At 40.0% G+C, this 21,922-nt stretch overlaps 1 protein-coding gene across 7 annotated transcripts in view; it reads left to right on the plus strand.

Annotated features, from left to right (window-relative positions):
- mctp1a (multiple C2 domains, transmembrane 1a) overlaps nt 1-21,922 on the plus strand; it is a 120,118-nt gene that overhangs the window by 38,975 nt on the left and 59,221 nt on the right. For 5 of the 7 annotated variants that reach the window (XM_068566549.1, XM_068566543.1, XM_068566546.1 and 2 more), the window contains exons 3-9: nt 8,546-8,688; nt 8,913-8,992; nt 10,611-10,722; nt 12,204-12,242; nt 15,071-15,235; nt 15,496-15,626; nt 16,421-16,598. In XM_068566549.1, the coding sequence (XP_068422650.1) occupies nt 8,546-8,688; nt 8,913-8,992; nt 10,611-10,722; nt 12,204-12,242; nt 15,071-15,235; nt 15,496-15,626; nt 16,421-16,598 (848 nt within the window). The remainder of the gene's footprint in view (nt 1-8,545; nt 8,689-8,912; nt 8,993-10,610; nt 10,723-12,203; nt 12,243-15,070; nt 15,236-15,495; nt 15,627-16,420; nt 16,599-21,922) is intronic. The other 2 variants (XM_068566544.1, XM_068566547.1) reach the window with 1 other exon arrangement.

The raw sequence follows: 21,922 nt of genomic DNA on the forward strand, positions 1-21,922 counted from the left end.
TCTAACGTTTCTGACTCCAAAAGGTACAAAATGGCTTGTCACTTCAGCTATACATCATTAGGTACCATTTCTGTAACTTTTCAATGGACACATTTGGTACCAGGACATAACAGTATATTTTTGTCACTTTTGGAAGTACGGACAAGCTGCTGTCTTCCATCCTCCATTCAGATATATTTACCGTAAACTAAGTCGGCCAATCACTGATGTGAAAAACTCCACACAAAATATTTCTGCAGACTTAAATAAAATCTAAATGTAATTTGTCTATATGCGGCAACAACCCTGATTCCGAGTTCTTATACGTTGCTACGAGAGTGTGCTGGCACTTGTTTGTTAGACACTACATGTGTGCTGTGTGTGCATATTTAAATGCCTAATATTAGTGTAGAGACCGATGAGTCTACAGCGAGCCTAATTATCCTGTCTGCCGCACAACACTTCCTTAACAAAGCAGTGAGAGAGCCAGAGCTCGACAACACAGTTGTCATGTTGTCTATTGTTTTATTTCAAGTCCCCCATCATTGTTTTCTCACCTGCTGACACATGCTGTCCAGTTTTCTGCTCATTCTGCTCAGCTTGTATTGAGCAAGCGATTTTACTGTTACGGTATCTCAAGCGTTCCATTTTAATTCCAGATCAGATTGCACATTAATGAAGGTTCACTTTAGGTTAACGTCAGTGGAGAACAGCGAAGTAAACTCCTCTCAGCACGAAGCAGCAAGAGGCGAAGGCATGCATGTGTGTGGCTGTGTGCAATTTTAATGAGACGGGCTCTCAGTCCATCTGCTTGCATCGCATGATGGAGTTTCTTGTCTTTACAGCCTTTTACTGCCAATACGTCTTCTTGAGCAGATTGCATTCTGGGTAATGGGAAACCCCAGCGCTGCAACCATCAGTCAGTCCAGACACTGTGCATGGGCCATCAGCTCTATGCACACGCTCACCTTCGCAACCACACAGTCTTCACAATCTGAGCATGAGGCTGTTCCAGGTCAAGCATGACTGAGGATTTTATGGGCAGCTCCACCACTTTTTCCTCCTCTTCTGTTCTCACATCTCATGACATGCATCAGTGAGCCTTTTCATGGTGCGGTTCTTAATCGCTGCCGTTTTGACAGACAATGCAGTCGCCAACAATCCTTCATCAGTGAAGCAGTGAGCACCAAGAGGAAGGAAAAGATCAGAATGACAGCTTGATGAGTTAGTGTGCAGTGTTAATATAGTGCCACTCGTATTACTTATGGTGGAAATCAGTTTCTTCTTTTAAGTAATAGTCACAGTCAATTTCTTTCTTCCTTTAATCTCCGGGTGAGACCCTTTTTTATGTCTTAGTGCATAGTTAAAAGGTTTATGTAGGTTTATTTTGGAATAAACTTAACTTACTCAATCTGAATGTCTATGGGATTGTACTGTAAGTGGCTCCTTGCGAATAAAGATATTCAAAATGTATAATTCCCAAAGCTGTTTAATACTTCTCAGAGAAATAGATGGCAGAATTATTGCAGGAGAGAGCAATAACATTACATTGGTTAATATTATATTGAGAATATAATTGAACACAATTCTGTGCATTTCATGTTGGGAGATTTCAAAATGTCTACAGTGAAAAATATCCATTATTTGGAACCCAAAAATTATATAGTCAAGGCTTCATGCATGAAGAGTGAATGCATTATTTACACTCTTCCTGTGTAATTTGCTTTAAGATATATTTTTCAATATATTTGTTACTGTCTAGAAAATACATTGTTAGGACATGCTGTATATCCTATTATTGTTTTGTGGCAGTCAATATCTTTTCATGGATTCAATCTCATTTTCTCATGTATTGAAACAGAATTTTCATTCTGACATACATTATTATTTATGCATTTCTGATGCTATTATGTGGGTTGTCATCCATATTTATTGTATTTTAACACTCAAAATGTTATCAGTAAGTCTCAGTACCACAATGCTTTACTCAGTTTACTATACTTTTTATATTTCACAATGTTGTGTTTTTATCTAAGGCTGGTTTTGCTAAAAGAGCTAATCATGCTATTTTTGACTATAATAATGCCTTTGAGATGTGTGTTGTTGTTTTGTTTTCTGACCATTGTTAGAGTAATTTTAGAAATATACCACCTTGGGAATGTTTTACTGCAGTGGCCGACTGTAACCCCCAAAGCCGTGAGTTCATCTTTTTTTCATGGCGCATCATACTTATTTTTAGGACATATCACACTGTCCCCTGTGGAAATGTAATTACCTGCTCATATATTATCAGTTAATAATTCAGGGCCGTTCATCTGCCCTGTACTGACACAGACTGCTATTGATCATGAATGTGTGATGAGTAGCTACAGATTCATGATTAAAATAAGGAAGCTGAATAATTACTTGATCCACACATCAGTAATGGCCATTATAACGGAAAATAGCTTTTTTATTTTAGAAATGTACAGCTAATCACAAGCCTGTATAATCATTATCGTCTCTCACCCCTCTTAGTAACAAGCACCTTTCATAGGCTTAGAAAAAAGCTTCGACCAAGATAGCTATAATGTGGTTTTGAGTTTGAGCATGACCATATCTTCATAATATGCCATTTTAACTGCAGCAGAAACCTCTTCTGCCCAGCCTACATACTGTCTGCTCTCCCTCCCACTGTTTTAGACAGAGAGGAGGCTCCTTTTACCTCTTTAGAATTGTTTATACAAGGTTGAGATCTACTGTTGCCTTCTTGCCCTGCAAACTCTAAAAACATAGGCTGGTGTTTGGCCTTGCATGTGTGTATCTGTTTGTGTGACTGAAAGTGATAATACCAAACGCATCGATCCTTTGCACTTGCATTAACTTTACTCTGCATACCAAAAACAAGCTGAGGCGGCCGTATAATTGTGCACAAGACGCTCCATCATTTTTGCCATTTTAATTTTGAAAATCTTATTTTCATTTTACCAAGAGGCAAATTGTGCTTCCTGAAGAGTGAGCAGGCTGTTGGATGATACAATGAGAATATGCCAATGCCATAACTTGCATTAAGTACGGCAGCAAAGAATTCAACTGGAAGTTAGTGGATTAGACAAAATAATGTAATTAATGTTTGACTGCTGGAGGGGACTGAATGAAAAACAGAATATAGTGAGTAAGGAAAATAAAGGAAAGTCTTAAGGAGAAAAAGAGAGAGCGGAAAGTAGAGAATGGCAAAATAGGTTGATTTTGACAACAGCAACAAAGCGGAGCAAAACGAGTGTTTTCGAAAAACAAACCAAATTAGTTTGTATCAATACTGCAGATCAAAGCAAAACATTGTAAGAAAATAGCTAAACACAAGGAGTATGAATGGCTTAACTCATGTCCCTTGAGTGCGAGTGTTTGGTGTGTATGGATACACACTGCCTCCTATTGGTAAAGGCTGGCATGTTATGAATGGGACGTGTCTGCACTCGCTTCTGTAAAATATGGTTATGCATGTTGTTGCAATTTGCAATGTGGGAATGCACTGGTCTGGAAACTAGTGAGCGGCAGTCCACTTCAGGTGATGTGGAACTCTGTATTAAACTTATTGAAATCCAAACAAGTAAGTTTGTGCATTCGGGTGTATTCTGATCACAGTATTCATAGATCTAGACATCTTAGAAAAGTAATGTCCTTTTGGAATATTCAGGAAATTAATTCTGAACGGGTTTAAATGTAATAAAATAGGTTGCATTCAAACTGTTGGAAAAGAATTAAAAAAAATGTCAGGAAACATATTGCATGTATGTACATATATATTGTATAACAATAGATGTAAAAAATATGCACATTGGCTATATAAACACTGAAATTGGAGAGAGATGCAAGTAGAATGCCATCATCAAGTCTGAAAGCTAGAGACTGGATATGTATACGTAAAAGCAAGAATTACATCTTGACGATATATATATTTCACTTGAACTAAAGTATTCAAACTATAGATTAAAGATTCACAATTTAAAATGTTTGTTTGCTCAAATGCTGACAACTAGTGTGTTAGTGGTAATCCTTGTAATAAATGACTGCCTGGTGTTACGCTTGGATCCCTGATTGTACTCAAGTGTCTGGCAGGAAAGCATGGCTTATTGGCAGACAGAGACACTGAGCAGTATTTTAATGGCCGCTGGCCAATAGGTGCTTAGAAGAGATATATGTGTGGTGGATTATGTTTTCAATGACCTGACAGGAGAACAGAGAGCAGCTCGGCAACAGCAAGTCAATCAGGGGCTTTTAGATCTGCCTGTGTGCCACACCCAAGCCAAAATTACCTGCTGAGTGCACCACTGGGTCCTCTTACAAACACATTTATTTCTCCTTCAAGCTACTATTATAGTGATAGCAGTTGGGTTAATAGCTTCATAAAAGACGAAGAGATCAACAGCTTGATATTAACTCAGTATCTCTTTTTGTACTCTGGTTTCTTGTCATTCACTCACTTGCCCACTCACCAGTCTATGCCAGGGCCTGGGGGCTGACTCCAGAAAGGAGGATTCAGGAGTTAACCTTGTTTTTATGTCATAAAATCCTGTTACAGATAGACGTCTGTCTGTTACTATGGTGATCTATGCCTTTAAACTAACCTGGTACCTCCTCCTGACCGGATCATATCCCCCTTCCGCAAAGATGGGCTTATGTGTATTAGCTAGTTAGGGGTGTTTTGACATACTATGGCTAAAGGGGTGTATTGCTAAACAAAAGTATGTTGAATCTTTGAAAGCTAAGTGCTGATTTCCAGCACGATGTATTTGGAAATTTCTGTACCATTAAAAACATCAAACTGCCGCTTGTTACTCATACTTTTCTTGATTATAAGAAAAAAACTTATACTACTTATAAGGTTTTCAAATTTACCTCCTACATTCAGCACCCACGTCTCACAAGTAATGCCTCTCAAGGGCAGAATGATAGAAAATCACATTGTGCTCTCCACGGCTGCTCTTCAGCTCCTACGGCACCGAGCTTCGCCAGTTCATCAGTGTTTGACACGTTGAGTCCTTTTCCTCCCCGTACCCAGCACTTCCATTTCACAGCCTTCTGCCTGCAAGGTGGACAAACATCCAGGGGGCATCAATCCATCAGACCTACTCTCTCTAACTCCACATGGTTAAAGGCATTCTTGTCAACCATTATGAATTCTTCGAAAGCTTATTGATCTTCTACTACCAATTACTTATTGATTGTCATCGTCATGCCTATCTATCCTCAAGCCTTGTGTGACACATTCAATAACTTTATTTCTTTCCTTCCTTATGGACCAACTGTGGGAAAAAAACTATAGAAAATAATATATATATATATATATATATATATATATATATATATATATATATATATATATATATATATGGAGGTTGATTTCCGAGAAAGCACCACTGCAATCACTCCTCTATGCTCTGCCCACGCTCCCTCATATTGAGGCGCCACCCACCCACAGAACCAACCTTTTCCATCTCATACTTCTCAGCCTGTGTATGTTTATGGCACCATGAAGCTGGCACTGTAGCATTCTGAGCCAGTGATGTGTGTCTGCAGAAAATCGACCCAGTGTGACACAGAAATGCTAAAATGCAAAGAAGTGGATTTTGCCCCAGCAGGCCGGTGTTTACTCAGACAAAGCTGATTTTATACTCACCTGTAAAAGTTCTCAAAACAATATTCAGATTATTAAGAAAGCGGCAAACAAGTATTTGTACAATATTTCACTGTAAGCTGTAAGCCGTGTTGAGAGCCGCATGGGGGCACTCTGAATTACAAATTTCGAATTTGTAACTTTATTGTTATTAATGACACACTTTTGTCAAATTCAAATGACTTTTGATCATTGAATGTATGTGTCCACTAAAATTCTACGCAAAGTATAATATGATTATTTTCTAGAATATATTAACTTATTCTTGATCATCACAACCATATGTCTTGTAATGACAAAAATAATATGCATATTTTTTTCTATCTTTATTCAACTGCGTGGTCTTTCAGTTTGAGGGCATGAGATTGATTTCACCTTTAGATTTTAGAATTATTTCCCTAGCACTCAAATAACTCCTGTCTGCCTTTTTATTTGCCCCTGCTCAAAGTGTTTGCCTTCTCGGATAAAGTGTTACTTGTATGGATTTCCTGCACTTCAGATCCTTTCCTTACACTCAGGTTGCCTCTGCGTTCCTGAGAAACCATCTTGCTATCGGATTTCTTCTCTGCTTCGAGACATTTTGCACAATAACCCTGTCAAAATTTCCCAACCAATGAAGTTCCAGGTATCAATCTGTGCCAGTCGGCTTGTAGCTCCGTCACTGCGCGCTAAACACTCAACAAAGTCACGACTGTTTGCCGTCCTGGCTCCTAAATGGTGGAATGAGCTCCCCATTGGTATCAGGACAGCAGAAAGTGTCTACATCTTCCCTCGCAAAACTAAAAACACATCTTTTTTTAACCACACCTTGAATAAGGAAGGTAGCGCCGTAGTAGCACTTCAGCAGCACTTAGATGGAATTTACTGAAAGCACTTTGTAGTTTGACTTTATGGAAGAAATTGTACTTTCTTGATTCTTGTTGTTCTGAGTTTGTACTCACGGTTAAATGCACTTATTGTGAGTCACTTTGGATAAAGCACCAGCTAAATGAAATGTAATGTAATGTATCGTGTTGAATGATGTCTGCCAAGTTGCAGGTGCATTAGCTTTTAGAGCGTCCCTGTTGGGTGGTTTCTCTATAACCAGGTTCATCCACATCCACCCACCTATGCTTTATTATAAGTACTTCTCTGGTTTCTTTAAAGTTAGTGCAACAACAAGCTGCATATGCAGCTGAGATGGTTAATGCTGGTTGTAAGCTTTTGCAAGTCAGTGCAGAACTGACTGGCAACAGAACCACACAGTCAAACCACAGAATCACAGAATCAGAACCACAATTCAGAACCACAGATTGAAAACCACATAAAAAATACATGTTTTATGTGGTTTATGTCTGTAGGGTACTACCGCAAGGTCAACAGGAATACCACTGGCACTCAAAGAGTTGGATAATTTTAATGATGAGAAATGCCGTGCTTTTGAATTGAGAAATAAAGAAAAGCTCTATAAATAACCCATGTCAGTCATGCCATTAGCCTCTTCACTGCCTCAAATAACAATCAGTAAAATCATTGGGTCACATACTTTAACTTGTTCTCTTGAAAAAACATGACTCCACCTTGATCTGATGAAATGTGTGTGAATACTTAGAGGGAGAGAGCACAGCCTTTTATCATCTCATTTCTTCGCTGTCAGCCTTGTCTTTGACACAGCCTTGTTTTGGCTGACTACAGAAAACAGGGCGGATTATCATAAAAGATAAACGATATAAATCAGGGTTGTGTTGTTTTTGTTGACATATGGTATGTATTGTAACATGTAATGTACAATGCATTTTTTTATCTTACATTTCTGTTTCTGGCAGAAAAGATAAATCACAGGAAAGGAGAGAACACTATATTTATAGAACTCTATTATCTCGCTGTGATTTGCTGGCAATCACTTTGGTTACAGTGGAACCCTCTGTTTCTGTATTCATGTTATTGTTTATATGTAATTGTATGCATATATGTGTGTATATATTTCTTAGTTTATCTGAATATAAAGGTCTTGTGATTAGTCCCGACCATGTCCCATTTGGCCACTTTCATCTGGACGTAAACAGATTGCTTAATCAGTAAACCTGATTATCTTCTGCACAAAACACAAACTCTGAATAAAAACCTGCACTTTGAATATTCCCCTACTGTCTCTATGTCTGTGTTGTTGCTTTGATTGTCATACAGATGCAGTAAATGTGAACTTTTGATTGATACTGTCCTTTGCTTTATTATTGTTTTTCTTTGTCAAAGTTGAAATGTATTGACCTTGGCTAATATAATGTTAGAATAAAACAGAAAGAGGATGGACGGAAAGATCAATGTCCATTTATCAGGGAGGTAATATGTAGATTTAGAATTATATATCTTCTTTTTTTTCCCCTTGGTTATCGTGAGGAATGGTGTATACATAGATATAATACATAATATGTATTACAGAATACACACGCAACATTAATATTTATTATTCCAAAAAAGACTATAGTTTTTCTGTATTTACTGGTTCCACCACAAAGTTCTGCCACCTATACAGGTCAAAATATATGTGAATCAGTGGCACCACCTCCTGGTCATAGGGAGGTGCTGCATGGGATGTGTATATCCAAGTACCCAGCTTCAGCTTCAATTACTTGTAAACATATGATCCACAATAGAGCATGAGTCACATGATATGTCTGATTTTCTCATTAGTCCTTAAAAGCAGTGTGTACCACTATCTCTTTGATCAAAAGATGTATTTTCTTATGACAGTACAAGAGAAGTTACACTAGAATACCTTCATGGTATGAAATATATATTCATAAACTATGCAAACATGTGTTTTCTACTTGGGAAAAATAAATGACCATCATGCATGGTTAATTTTCATTGGGACGCTTCTGTTTTTAACGGTTTAATAGTATTTCTCTGTGTTTGCGGTCTTTTTTGTAGGGACCAGCGACCCATATGTGAAGTTTAAGATTGCAGGGAAGGAGGTGTTCAGGAGTAAGACCATTCATAAGAACCTCAACCCAGTGTGGGATGATAGAGTAAGCCTTCTGGTGGAAAACCTGAAGGACCCGCTCTATGTCAAGGTACAGATACGTCCTGGACTTCAAAAGTGTTCCTGCTTTAATGTAAATAATAGTTGTATTTTGGATGATCATTAAGTCGCAGTGGACATCTACTCACCTACTCACCATGAAAGCTTCTTTTCTATGCCAAAAATGGTGGTTCAATGTGACTAATAACATTAATGTGGTCTATTGGATCTTTTTTTTACAGTACAACTATACAACTTTATATTGTCTCTTTGTAGGTTTTTGACTATGACTTTGGACTTCAGGATGATTTCATGGGCTCAGCATACCTCCATCTGGAGTCACTGGAACATCAGAGGTCTCTTTGTCCTTTCTTGTCTCTTTTTTTTCTAATTACTTCCTCAACTATTAATTTACCCAGTAAATGCCATTTACTTCAAATGAAGTTGAAATGACGGTGAAGTTATTAGTTAAGGAGTCTGACTTGTAGCACCTTCAAGCATCTGTCCTCGCTGCTCGGCATGGTCATTGTATAGCCTGTTGTCTCCCTCTAGTGTTAGTTTTTTGTAACTCATCTGAAACTTCAAATCCACAAAACTGAACAGAGTGGGCAGAACCAAATGAAAAATTCACGTTGTGCATTGTCGTATTTGTGTTGTGTGCGTTTGCGTTGATGTTGTGGCTTTTTCATTTGCAGTTAAGCTTATACATTTGTGTTGTGGCTATTTAATTTGTATTGTGGCTTATGCGTTTGTGTTTTGGCTTTTTTATTTTCATTTGAGCTTTTTCATGTGCATTGTGGCTTTCACATTGGCATTGCAGCTTTTGCATTGTGGCTTTCACATTTGCAAAATTTGTTCGACCCTTTTCAGCAACCAGAAGGGTGACATGGGAGAACCAGAACCAGGAGACAGACTGGGCAGATCCCTCTACAGTAAAATAAGAGGTTTTCTAAAGGGAAAAAACAATATTACTTTTGTCCGCAGGAACCGCCAAAGTCAAAACAAAATTCAAGTTTCTCGTAGTAACTTTAATGACTAACTTTCTTTAGACATACTGACATCTCTTCAAGTGTAGCTACTAGCTGGTGTTGAATCTGTAGACTTTATGTGTGCAATCTATTTTTTTTTTTGTCAATCACTTTGGAGTTTTATTTTACACACTCACACAGGTGCTTTTAATTACTGTCTGATTACACTCCCTGTCAAGTGTAAGTTAAGTCATGCTGGTATTATACATTTTGCACAGCTGACATTTAGACTCGGAAAAGTTTTACACAACATTAACAATGGCTACAATCTGTTTCAGCATCCAGCACACTAAGCCAGAACTGAGTGACCGTGAGCCAGCAGACACAGTGCTCGGCCATAAAAACTACAACATCTTAATACAATTCCGTAATGATTCAATTTACATTTTCTTTCATACTTTACATTATTTAATTGATGGCTTAAGTGAAAACACCTGTGTGGATGTAGCATGGGTGTTATGAGGCATATTTAGGATGTGGAGAGGGCTCAATGGATCAGCGTAATGCATTTTCATCAAAATCAAAATTGTGACTAATAGTGTTTTTCCTAAAGTCAAAATTATTTTTGCCTCATACTGTTCTAACATGTTATTTTTGACTTGCAATCACCTGCCATGCTGTGCCCTTCACTATTTACCTTCCTTAAACATAATTCAAGATTGTTAGCTAGCTTGATCGCTTGCGCTCTTTGTATCTCACTGACAACTACAAAAGGGCAGTGACTATGTGAAGAGGGAGTAAGCAGCATGTCACCACATATGTACTTAGAGTGGAGACACATTTACATCACTTTAAATATGTGTCTCCACTCTATGTTGGGTGAATGGGCTGTGCACGTAATGCATGCATTCATTTATGTACAAATATGTGAAATCCATGCACTTAAAGCAAGTGGATGCAGTATTCATGTCAGCACTTGTAGTAGGTTTACTGTGCTTCCCTGTAGGACACTGGATATGACACTGGACCTGAAGGACCCACAGTATCCTGAACATAACCTGGGCAGCCTGGACCTGGCGGTTACCCTGTCACCAAAGGAGGGAGATATGAAAGATGCTGTAAGAAAAATATATACACTTAAAACCGGATTACTCCTTCATCTCTCTCTCTCTCTCTCTCTCTCTCTCTCTCTCTCTCTCTCTCTCTCTCTCTCTCTCTCTCTCTCTCTCTCTCTGCATCACACCAAGATAATACATAATATGCTTAGTATACTGTAGCCAAAAGCAACTCCTGGTGACCTTAGTAAAAAAAAAGAGCAACAACAAAGAAGTCAATATAAGTTTTATCATATTCGTTCTCTCATACATCAGAGACAGTGATCAGGAGGCAAGCTGTGTTGAACTTAATGTGCTGGCTTCAGTCAGCAGCAGTTACTAGAAACTCTTCAACTCAGCATATGCATAAACACAAGTGTAATTAATATGTTCTGTGGAAAAGTTCTATGTTCAAAGAGCACTAGATTCTCTTTCCTAATTATGTCAGCTTGTGCCTCTGCGGACGTGCTCAATGTTTCAAACTTGCATTTATTTCTGTTCAATTATTTGTTTGGTAATTGGACCCCTGCATGCTCAATCCGGAACAAGGCAGCGTCATGGGGGAAATATTTTATTCCTTTTGATCTGATGTCTTAATTCTGCTGCTTATTTAGTACTGTAGTTCAGAGAGTCCACATTTGACAGAACAAATAAATTCTATTTAGGTTAAGCATCATTTTGGATTTCTCCAACTGTGAAGAAAATGAGTACAAGGTTACACTAGACTCGTACATTGTGGATGACTCTCTGTTTCCATCTACTGGTTTTAAAGGGGAAGGGAAAATGCGGAGCTATAATCTACATTAAATTATTAACTGAACAGCTAATATGGTGGTCATGGAGCATCAACAGTGTTTCTGTATATGACCTGTGGTATATGTGTTACATGAGAGAATTGTTTGTGTTTCTTTGTGTATTTGAACCTTTTGCATCGATTCATATATTTAACTCAAACAAGCAACCCATATCTATATAAAAATAAATTGAAGCCAAAGTTTAAGAAATGCAGCAAGTGCTTCAAAAATATCTCCTGGATTACAGGACCTCTGTAATCCTTACCCAGAACAAACAGAGTATTTACTCTCAAACATATAGACGTCAAAACTAAACAAGCCAAAGAAGCAGCTATCAGTCCCAGTTCCAGTCCTGTCTTTCTTTGGGTCTAGTATTTAATTACATCTGTGAAAATATCAAGTATAATGAGAGTGCAGCAAACTGCAGCTACTGTTTACCTACATGTATACGCTTTGTGCTTTGTGTGTGTATCAGTGTATGTCTGCACATGCAAATACTTCAAAACACCATACAACAACTAAGAGCGCTTCTTGTACACACCTCGCTTTCTGAAATTGGATGAATGACAGCTGCACTCGTCTTTTATACAACCCCCTGCACCAGACCAGTGCGAATATCTTCACGTTACCCATCCCCTTTAACCTCTGACCCTGCAGCCATGAGGGGGAGGCAATGGGGGGCGCTCTGTAACAGCTTTGTCTCATTTACAGACCATGCTTTTGAGAAGGAACTGGAAACGATCTAGTAAGGTAAACTAAAACAGCATGTAACTTCCCCACCCACACAACTTCCAACTGTACTGTATCCCCACTACCGACCGTCCTACACCTCACCTATCCTGCACTCTTCACTTGTGTCCCGGTACATGGATGGAGTCTCCCTGGCCCTTTACCTTCCTCCCTCCTTTTTCTTCTTCCACAGTGGTATTAGCCCTTTTTCAGTTCTTTAGTTCTCATTGTCACTAGCTTATTTTCCACAAGCTGCAATATACCACCTGCTATTTCACCTGAGGGGATTCAAGCTAATTATTTTTTGGAATGCTTTTGCAGTTTAGCCTAAGGGCAAATTATTTTTACATGTGTGAAGGCAAGACAATAGTCATATAAATATACACCAAAGGTGAAAGTAATGCACTACAATTACTGCCATTGTTTTATTTAACTTTTTGGATTATGTTTACAAATTTAGTGTTAGAACAGTTACAATCTGGCTAAATAGAGTCATTGTGTATGTTTCCTGAAACTTTGTCTTTTTAATGCTGTTCAATTATGCAGTAATATATCCATGCGTTTTCCACCTTTGATCTGCACAGTGTATTGCAGCGGCTTTGTGGGAAAATTAAGCACTTTATTTGTCTTTAGGGGTTTAAAAGAGTCCTGTTCAGCAAATCAACTATGAAACGTGAACGTTTGTTGATGACTGCGTGGACTGATTAAAGGATTCTCTTACACCCCTCTACATTAAGTTGCAAATGTTGTTGTATTTTGAGTTATCATCTTGCCACACATATGACTGCTATCTTTTTGTTTTTATTTTTTTGGGATTCTCATTGGCTGAAAAGGTCATAAAAGAAAGCATGCTGGTCGAAGTTCAGATTTTTTTTTATTGGCTCAATGCATGAAGCGCTTACCTTTATTGTTTGGTCAAATACAGTAGTTTTAGTATCAGGGGCGATTTTTGGAACACAATTGCGTTATTTGCAGCTTTGTTTGCTCATGTGTCACTTTTATTAAGTTCTTAAAAGTGTTGTTAAGAAGGAAACTCAGTTTGTCTTTTAGTTGATATCCTAAATAGCAGCTTGAGGCGTTGAAGGTTTCCATCTTGTGAAAAGTGTGATATCCCACCGAGAGACAGATACATTTGTAATGTATTGGTCAGAGCCGGGCAGACATCCTGCTGTATCGCATTTTCCCAAACCGAGCCTTTGAAGCTTCCAAACTGGGCCACACTGCCTGTGACCCGGGAATTAACTCAAACACTAACTAACTAGCTACTGTGGTACCCCTCCAACAAAGGCGCTGCTCCTGAGTGCCTCCCTGCCTCCGTGCACGACTGCATACAAGTACACAGTTATTTTTACACAACCACTTCTTTTTAATGAAGCATCTATGAGTGTTTAACCCACAACAGAAGATGCTATTCAAGAAGTAGCTTGAAATAATGATTATGAGTCGGAAGCATATTAAATCCAGGTCTCTCTAACTTTACCACATTGGCGAAAATGCTTATTTCTTCAGATGTTTTTATTTTTCCAAAGGGCTGACAGAAGTTGGCAGCAAGCCTGCGTTAAATCTTAAACTAAATGTTAGCATCTCTTATGAGGCTTATAACCTCCAAACATCTCAGTACATGATCTCTTTCTTGCTGTGCTCTGACAGAGAGATGTGGATTTCCAATCCAAAAAGCCGGTGGTTTTCTTGAAAAAGAAATATGTAGAAACAAAACAGGGTAACAATCAGGTTTTTGCTTGAGTAGGACATAACAACGACCTCTCTTCATTAGCACACAGTGTGTTAGCAGCAAGTGAACAGGAGAAATGAAAGATGTGGGAGTTGCAGTATGGGAGGTTGGCTGTATTGCAGGGAGCTATTCGCATTGTTTAATGTCTGGAGAATGGAAATTAAAAGGCTCCATCTCCAGATCAAAGGCCTGCGCTTGCGAGGCAGGGTTTGTTCAGAGTTTAATGAAATTCGCCCGCAAAACAAAAGCTATGCTAATAAATTCTTCCTAATGAGGAAGGAGGAGAGGGAAAGGCAGAGAGAGGGAAAGAGAGAGGGGTGTGTTTGTTTGACAAATAAATGCCCTGCTCTTTGTTTTAGTGAAGGATACTGACATGATTCAAAGAGAGGTTAAATAGGCCTGTAAGTGCTAAGAAAACCGTTTGGAATAAACAGACTTAAAATATGGAGAATCATCAATCTGAATTTGCAGAGCTGTCAGCTTACAGTACAGCCAGATGGGATAAGAAATTCACAGAGTTCCTTGAACAGCACCTCAGTGGTATGGCCATTCTGGAAAAGACAATAAAAAAATATCACTCACCTTTTTTATTTGATTTCAATTGATTGATTTTTATTGCACAGACAAAACCAGATGCATGCAATGCCAGAGACATTGTTGTAAGCTATTTCTACAGTATATTCTTAATAATCATTTAGAGGATACAGTGCATTTGTTTCAGTTTCTCAGCATTGCAAAGGCCATGTTTATGATTATGATTTAATAGAATAGTTGGATACTATGTTTTGTAATTTAGGGATGTTCTGGCATGTGAGGTTAGTTCACACATCAGTGATGAATTGTGTTTATAATGATCTTATTTTTTGTCTAAGTCCTGTGTCTTTTGCCTGCTCCTCTCTTTGTTGTCTCAATGTGTTTGGGATCACTTATTTTCCTCTTGACCAAGTGTGCACAACCCATACTTCTAGCTTGGGTCTAATTTATTCATTCCTTTCTTTATTTGGTGGGTGTTTGTGTACATGCTCGTTCATGTATAAATGCACACGTGTCTGTGTGAATATTTATTTTGTGTGTGTGTGTGTGTGTGTGTGTGTGTGTGTTTGTGTGTGTGCTGCAGTATCAGAGTATGCGTCTGGCAGATGTGCACAGAAAAGCCCAGCTGTGGCGAGGTATAGTCAGCCTCAGTCTGATAGAAGGTCGCAGCCTCCAGCCTATGGATGCCAACGGCCTCAGCGACCCCTACGTCAAATTCAAGATGGGGCACCAGAAATACAAGAGCAAGGTAAACACTCTCCTGTTTGAGAATATTACATTTTAGGGTCACCTCCATGTAATTCCGAACAAAGCTCTTTATTTGTGGCCCTCTGATGAAAGTTGGAAAGGAAGATTGGATTATGTTCAATATTCATTTACACTCTGACCTATTGAGAAATACCTTTTACTTATACAATTTGTATTAAAGACTAACTTAGTTTTGCAAACCTTCAACAATATACAAGCACGTATGGTCAAACCATGTATTTCCCTCTATTGTCTACTCAGACAATTCCCAAAACGCTGAACCCCCAGTGGAGAGAGCAGTTTGACTTCCACCTGTACGAGGAACAGGGAGGCTACGTGGACATTACGGTCTGGGACAAAGATGCCGGAAAGAAGGATGACTTCATGGGAAGGTACAGTGATCCTCATCAGTCTTTCTGAACATGTGGCTGTCTGTTTTTTGTCCAGCTGGAGAGCTAGTAGACGTGGCTTACTAAAAACATGCATATATTTTACATTTCAGACTTATTCAGAAAGGCCTCACAGAGGTTGCTCAATGACAGCATGTCCATCATTCAACATTTGAGTTCAAACGGCCATGTCTGTGGCTTTGCATGGATTTACCTCGCGTTTATAGCATAACGGCATGGAGGCACTTGAGGAAGCCTTTGCTTTGATCTCTGGACCCAAGGCCAGTAATTACTTTTGCAGGCCTCGGTATTAACTGGAGATACATTAGGCCATGCCATAAAATCAATCCAGTCAAGAGAAGATGCTCTTTAGTGCCGACTTAAAGGTATTAATCGTTTCAGCTTTTGTTAAGTTGTCTGCAGTTGCTTATTTACGACACAAATGACGCTTGTTATACTGTGACTAGATTGTTGCCATTCTCCAGAAAGCATGCAATGTATGAGGTGATTTTATTGAAATGAAAACTAGTAGACATTTTATTTTCTTCAGGAAAATGGGAGATATCTTTCTGTGTCACTTCTTTTGTTATCTTTACAAACGTTCTGTGACATTTTTCCACAAACTTCAGCCCCTCAAAATGGGTTTCAATAGCATTTATTTAAGTTTATCCTCGATAACTTTGCTTAGGTTCCTCTTTTACAATTCGTATGTGTTTCAGCATCGTCAGCTTGACCACAAAATGTTCAATACTCTATAATTCTCTTCCTATTTGTTTGTGCATGTGTGTGCACTTTAGGTGTACCATCGACCTGTCGCATCTCCCAAAAGAACACACACACAAGCTGGACCTGCCACTGGAGGAAGGTGAAGGTGTGCTGGTGCTGTTGGTTACACTCACTGCTTCTGCCGCCGTTTCAATCTCAGACCTGTCAGTCAACATGCTGGACGAGAGACACCACATCACACAGAGATATGTGAGTTTGTTTTATTATAAGAGTGGCTTTGTGTTGTGTTTGAGTTCAGGAAAAGATTAAGTTCTTTTAAAACTACACAATGTATGAGAGCTCAGCTAAAAGGAAAATATTAGAGAGGCTAGATACAACTACACGGTAATCAGTATGCCAAAGTTTCTATAAAATAGAAGAAGTGGAGAGCAGAGGAGTTGGTGAAGAGGGAGATGATGAGATCAACAATGGAAGGAAGAAACACAGCAGTTGTTAGGTTGTGACCAACTGTTTGGAAATGATGGAGGCTCACATTGCTGGTTTGTTTCTGCTGCTATGATTCAAGGCACGAGTATTGTGCGGTATTTGCATCAGCATTCTTCAGTGGGTTTTGCATTTATGATTCATGCATGTCGGATAATTTATTTGTGTGTAAAACGTCTTGGCTTGTTAGCCAGTTGTCGTTGATTTGAGTTTCCATAAGTGGAGAGAGAGTGAGAAAGAGTGAGAGCTCTAAGGCCCCATCTGCCCCAGAGGCCCTCCACTCAACACAATAGTTTCAGCCTATGTCTTTGTCTTAGCCTAGTTAACCCCTCACTCACAGCCATCTTCAATCCTCGCTACAAAGAGAAACTCACACACATGCTTGCTCACACACTTTCAATAGGTTTCATTCACTGACGACCTTGACATGGAACATTTCTCGACACATCAACAGAATCAGCTCTTATCACGCAGCCATATTTGCGTTCAGTGACGACTTTTCAAATATATATTGTTAATTTTATGCTTTTGATTTTATGTACGTACATTCACTTTAATTCCCCTCCCCTAATACAAGATTACTGTAAATATTAGTACAATTTAGTGTCTAGAAGAGTTGTCGGAGCACATTTTCCCATTAGTACTTAGTCATGTGTGCAGGTTGTACTGCACGTGTGTGTTCATACACTGTAGTGTACAGAACGGTAAGTAGCTGTCTGTTTTTGTGGGATCATACAATGTGCTCTGATTTCAGTTAACGTTACGTCCCAGCTGGTGTGTGTTTGCGTCTCACAGTGTGGGCATAGGCACCAGCGGCGAGGCTCCAAAGGCCAAACACGGGGGCAGCGACCTACATAACCGTGGCGGTGCCTCATTGGCCAGCCACGGGAGGTTGACCACTCTGCTCCGCGCTGCAGCAACCACCCAAGATCAGAGGGGGGAGCTCTAGGACTGGGACATGCAGACACTGTGTCTCTCCTCAAAGCCACAAAATCAGGGCGTAGAAAGGGAGTGTGTGTGTGTGTGTATGTTTGTGTGAATGTGTGTAATACGGGGCGAGAGGTAAAGGATGAGGGTTGCACCGGGGAGGGAAGGCGTGTAAAATGAAAAGAAAAACCTATTTCACCTCTCTCACAACTCGAGCAGACCCCTGTTTTTTCTGCTCGGCTGAAGGCGAAACATTTTCCTTCCTTCGCCTGCCTCTTTTCCTGCCTCCTTCTCTCTCCAGCACTCTCCATCTCTGTCCCGCTCTCCCGGCAGCCTCAACTCTTTGTCTGTTGCCACTGTGGCCCTCCTGTCAGATGAAGGGATGGAGAGATAGAGGGTGAAGGAAGGTGGGGGGTTGCCGATGGAGGGGCACAGTGAGGTCGGTTTAAAGACTTGAATGGTTGCTACCTATTAACATATTCCTTTCCACAGAATGGCCGTCTTTCAGTTAGAGAATTTAATAAAGATGTACCTTATCAAAGAGCACTGATAAGACCAAGTACCACCACTAATACATAACAGTGCTCCTCAAAGCCCACTAATCTTCCGTGTGTGCTTGTGTGTGTGTGTGTGTGTGTGCGTGTGTGTGCGTGTGTGTGTGTGTTATTATGCTTCGGCACATTTTTACTGACTGGTATCATCTGTGCAGCACAGACGAAGCATCGACTACTGCTAATCACAAACAGGTATACACATTCAGATACATGCCTAAACAATACCTTTGTCTAATGACAAGTGCCATGCTTCCATCATCAAAGCTTTAAAGAGCAGGTTCCTTCACAAATGAGAACCAGGAAGAGAAAACAGTTGAGATCCCCCCCGTACTGCTCCTCGTGAAAACACACAAGTTTACTTTTAAGGCATTGTGTAGCATTGGATTGCAAAATGTGTATAATGTAAAAAGAAAAAAAAACACTTAACACCTACATGCATGCACAGAAGAGCAGGTGTTTTTCCTCATCCCAATCTGTGGCCATTGAAGACAGCCGATAATGGACACCTGAGTGCTGGGATCTGATGCTAGTGCCGAGCTCATTAATGTCCCTCTCATCCTCGCTGTTCTGCATAGTGACTGCTTTGTGTGTGTGTTTATCTGCCAGGTTTGTGAGTGCCTCTGTATTCTTGAATGTACCGCATGTATGCGTGTGAATGGACATACATGATTCTCTTCTGCAAACTACTTTGAATGCAGCTGAGGCAGAGCTATATGCAACACGGTGCAATACACTTAGTGTCAACTGCCTTAGATGTACTATTTCTCACCGTAACCTTTCCTTCATCCCTAATTACTGTTTCCCAGAAGTAGAGAGGGACAGAGGGAGAGAGGGAAAATGAGAGAAAAAGATTTATGCATTATGATGGCAAAGGAGCACACACACTAATGGCTTTTAATGGGCCTGAGGTGGCCGCAAGATGGGTGGATGAGAGAAGGAGGACATGGCGACCTCCACTGAAGTGGTGGCACTTCACTGCCACCCACATGTAGGTGCACACTCGCACACGCATGCACACACCTGCAGTTCCTCTCCCACCCACTCCAGTGCACCTCTCTAAAGGTGACGAGAAAGGACACATCTTGGACAGGAAGTGAGATGAGGGTCTGCAGTTTAGCTTGGGACTGGCAGAGAGCAAACCTTGAGAGAGAAACTTGACAGAGTGCTGCTGAGTTGATGACCAGTGGGAATAGGGCGGAAGCATTTGGTTTGCGTTTGAGCATTTCCCGTGCATTTGATTTAATGTCTCCTAAACTGCGCAGCTGCTGGGCAGGCACGTTGTGTGTGTCTGTGTGTGAAATGTTATATGGAGCTCTGATGAAAGGTGACAAGATGCAAAGATGACAGTCAGTCATAAGCCTATGCTGCGGCTGATTCATCTGTGTTTGTGTGTCTGTTGAGTGTGACAGCGACGGGAAAGAAGATGTCACAGTGACAAGATGTCAATCACAGGCAGGGTGGGGGTTTGTTTTATGAAAGCAAACTCTGTCCTTCCACATTTTGCTTTCCTCCTCTGTTCATCCCTTCTTTTCATCTTCTCCTTATCCCCGTCAGTTTCCCTGCGTGCTGATGGGGGTGTGGGGAGACATAAATGAGGGGGTGGGGGTCGGTCATGGCCTCCCTTCATCTCTCCTCCTCTCTACCTGTCTGTCTGTCCTTCTACTCCATCTTTTGCTGTTTAAGCTTTCTGATGATGCTTTGAATCCTTGTGGAGGATGAGTGTATTCTCTCCACCAGTCTTGGATTGAGGTTGAACCCTGAATGTCCCCTCAGGGGTATGGTGGGAGGAAGGGAGGAAGTCTGGATCAAAAGATTGCTCTGCATCCATACATTAAAAAAGTAATTCTGACAATATTCTGTGTATCAATACAGAAACCACTTGCTGTGGTATTGTTTGAAATTATAGTCGTATTTTTGCTAAAATACTAAAATGACACTGTTGTTATACTGTCACAAAAGCCTGCTCCAAAAGCCATGAATTAGTGTTTTTCAATAAAATCCTTTTTCTTTGTGCTGAATAATAGATTTGCCTAAACAAGACAAAATTGGGATATAAATAAAGAACTACATTCAAAGAGGGTTACAAATCTTAACAATATAATTGATGGAATTACAACGTAAATCTATAAATATCTGAATTAATTTTAAGTGAACAGGATTGTGAGTCTGACAATACTTTCGATGCCAGGTCTAGTTTTTGGAAATATATACATTTTGGTACGGACCAAAAAAGTATTGACATTCACTTCTGAGTGAACTCCTGTTGAACCATCAACCAGTTTGCCATTATTTTGCCCTTGTGTTTTCCTCTGTTGACTCCCTCGTGCCCTTTCTCTCACTCTTTTTCCCTCTCTGTCTCTCTTCCCCGTTGCTCCCCAATAATCAAAACAAGCAGCTGTATCTTCAGAGAAATCGTGTCTTAAAATTGAGAGTTGTCTCCTCACTGTCCCTCTCGCTCTCTCTCTCTCTTTCTCTCTTTCTCTCTATTTCACATACTCCCTTTTCCCCTCTTCCTTTCACACACTCTCCCCTCTCATCTCCTTTAGAGAGCTTTTGGACAATGATATCGCTGGAAACAGGCAGAGTCTGACAGAGTTGGTAATAATGAATTAAGTCTGTAGCCTGGCCCTGACTCTGAAATTTAAATTATAATTACTCCTGTGGGGATGGAAAGGGTTATTGCCAGAGAGAGAGAGAAATAAATTGAAGTGAAGTGCATTCCTGCTTTGCTTTTAAGACACACCGACATGCTACTCAATTTGGCCTCAGTATAGGTTTTCTATATCTGTGTTTATACCTGAGTATTTGGGTTTGAACAAAAGCATACGTTTATGATTGTGCATGTGTCTCTCAGTGTGTTCTCATGCCTCATGGCCCAGCTGTTGATTTCAACACTTATCCCTTTATCCCACAGATTTACAGACTGATTTTTACACAGTGATCATTCCTTTTTCTTTTAATCGAAACCTTGCATTTCCCGTCTCATTTTAGTCTATCACGAGGCCACATAGCATAGCTTGACTTTGTGTGTATAAGTGTGTCTTCATGGTGTGTGAGCAAGCAAGAACGAGAACAATTTCGGAGGGAGATTGTTTAGGTTTATGTCAGCTTCTCTGCTTGACTATCTGTTGTTAGTGTTTCCCCTCGCTTTTTTATGTGGCGTAAACTGGACAGTGTGTGAGGTCAGTGTGCCAGTGTGCGTTTGCCTCACATTATATCACCACCAGTCACGCTTCGCTGGATGTGTCTCCGCACTATATTATATATTTTACAACATTATGAGCTTAATACACTCTTCCGGGTTCTCTGTGCGTCTCTCAGTAAAGCAAACAAACACACAAGCAGACATATAGGTAGTGTAGAAGGATGCATTGACATCAAGAAGACCACATTGCATGCAAGTTGTGCATATTTTTTCTGTGCTATACATTGCACATAGACTATTGTAAGAACTTTCTTCTTCTGCTACTACTAATGGTACTATTCTCACACACACGCATGCACACAAGCGCACGTACACACACACACACACACACACTCACAAACACACACACTCTGTGATGGAAGCTTTTCTCTGTTACTCCGGGAAGGAGGAATAAAGTCTTAAGA

Source organism: Clinocottus analis, unplaced genomic scaffold (genome assembly GCF_023055335.1).
Source record: "Clinocottus analis isolate CAN_PGR_092001 unplaced genomic scaffold, fCliAna1.0.p SCAF_7, whole genome shotgun sequence".
NCBI classification, from domain to species: domain Eukaryota; kingdom Metazoa; phylum Chordata; class Actinopteri; order Perciformes; family Cottidae; genus Clinocottus; species Clinocottus analis.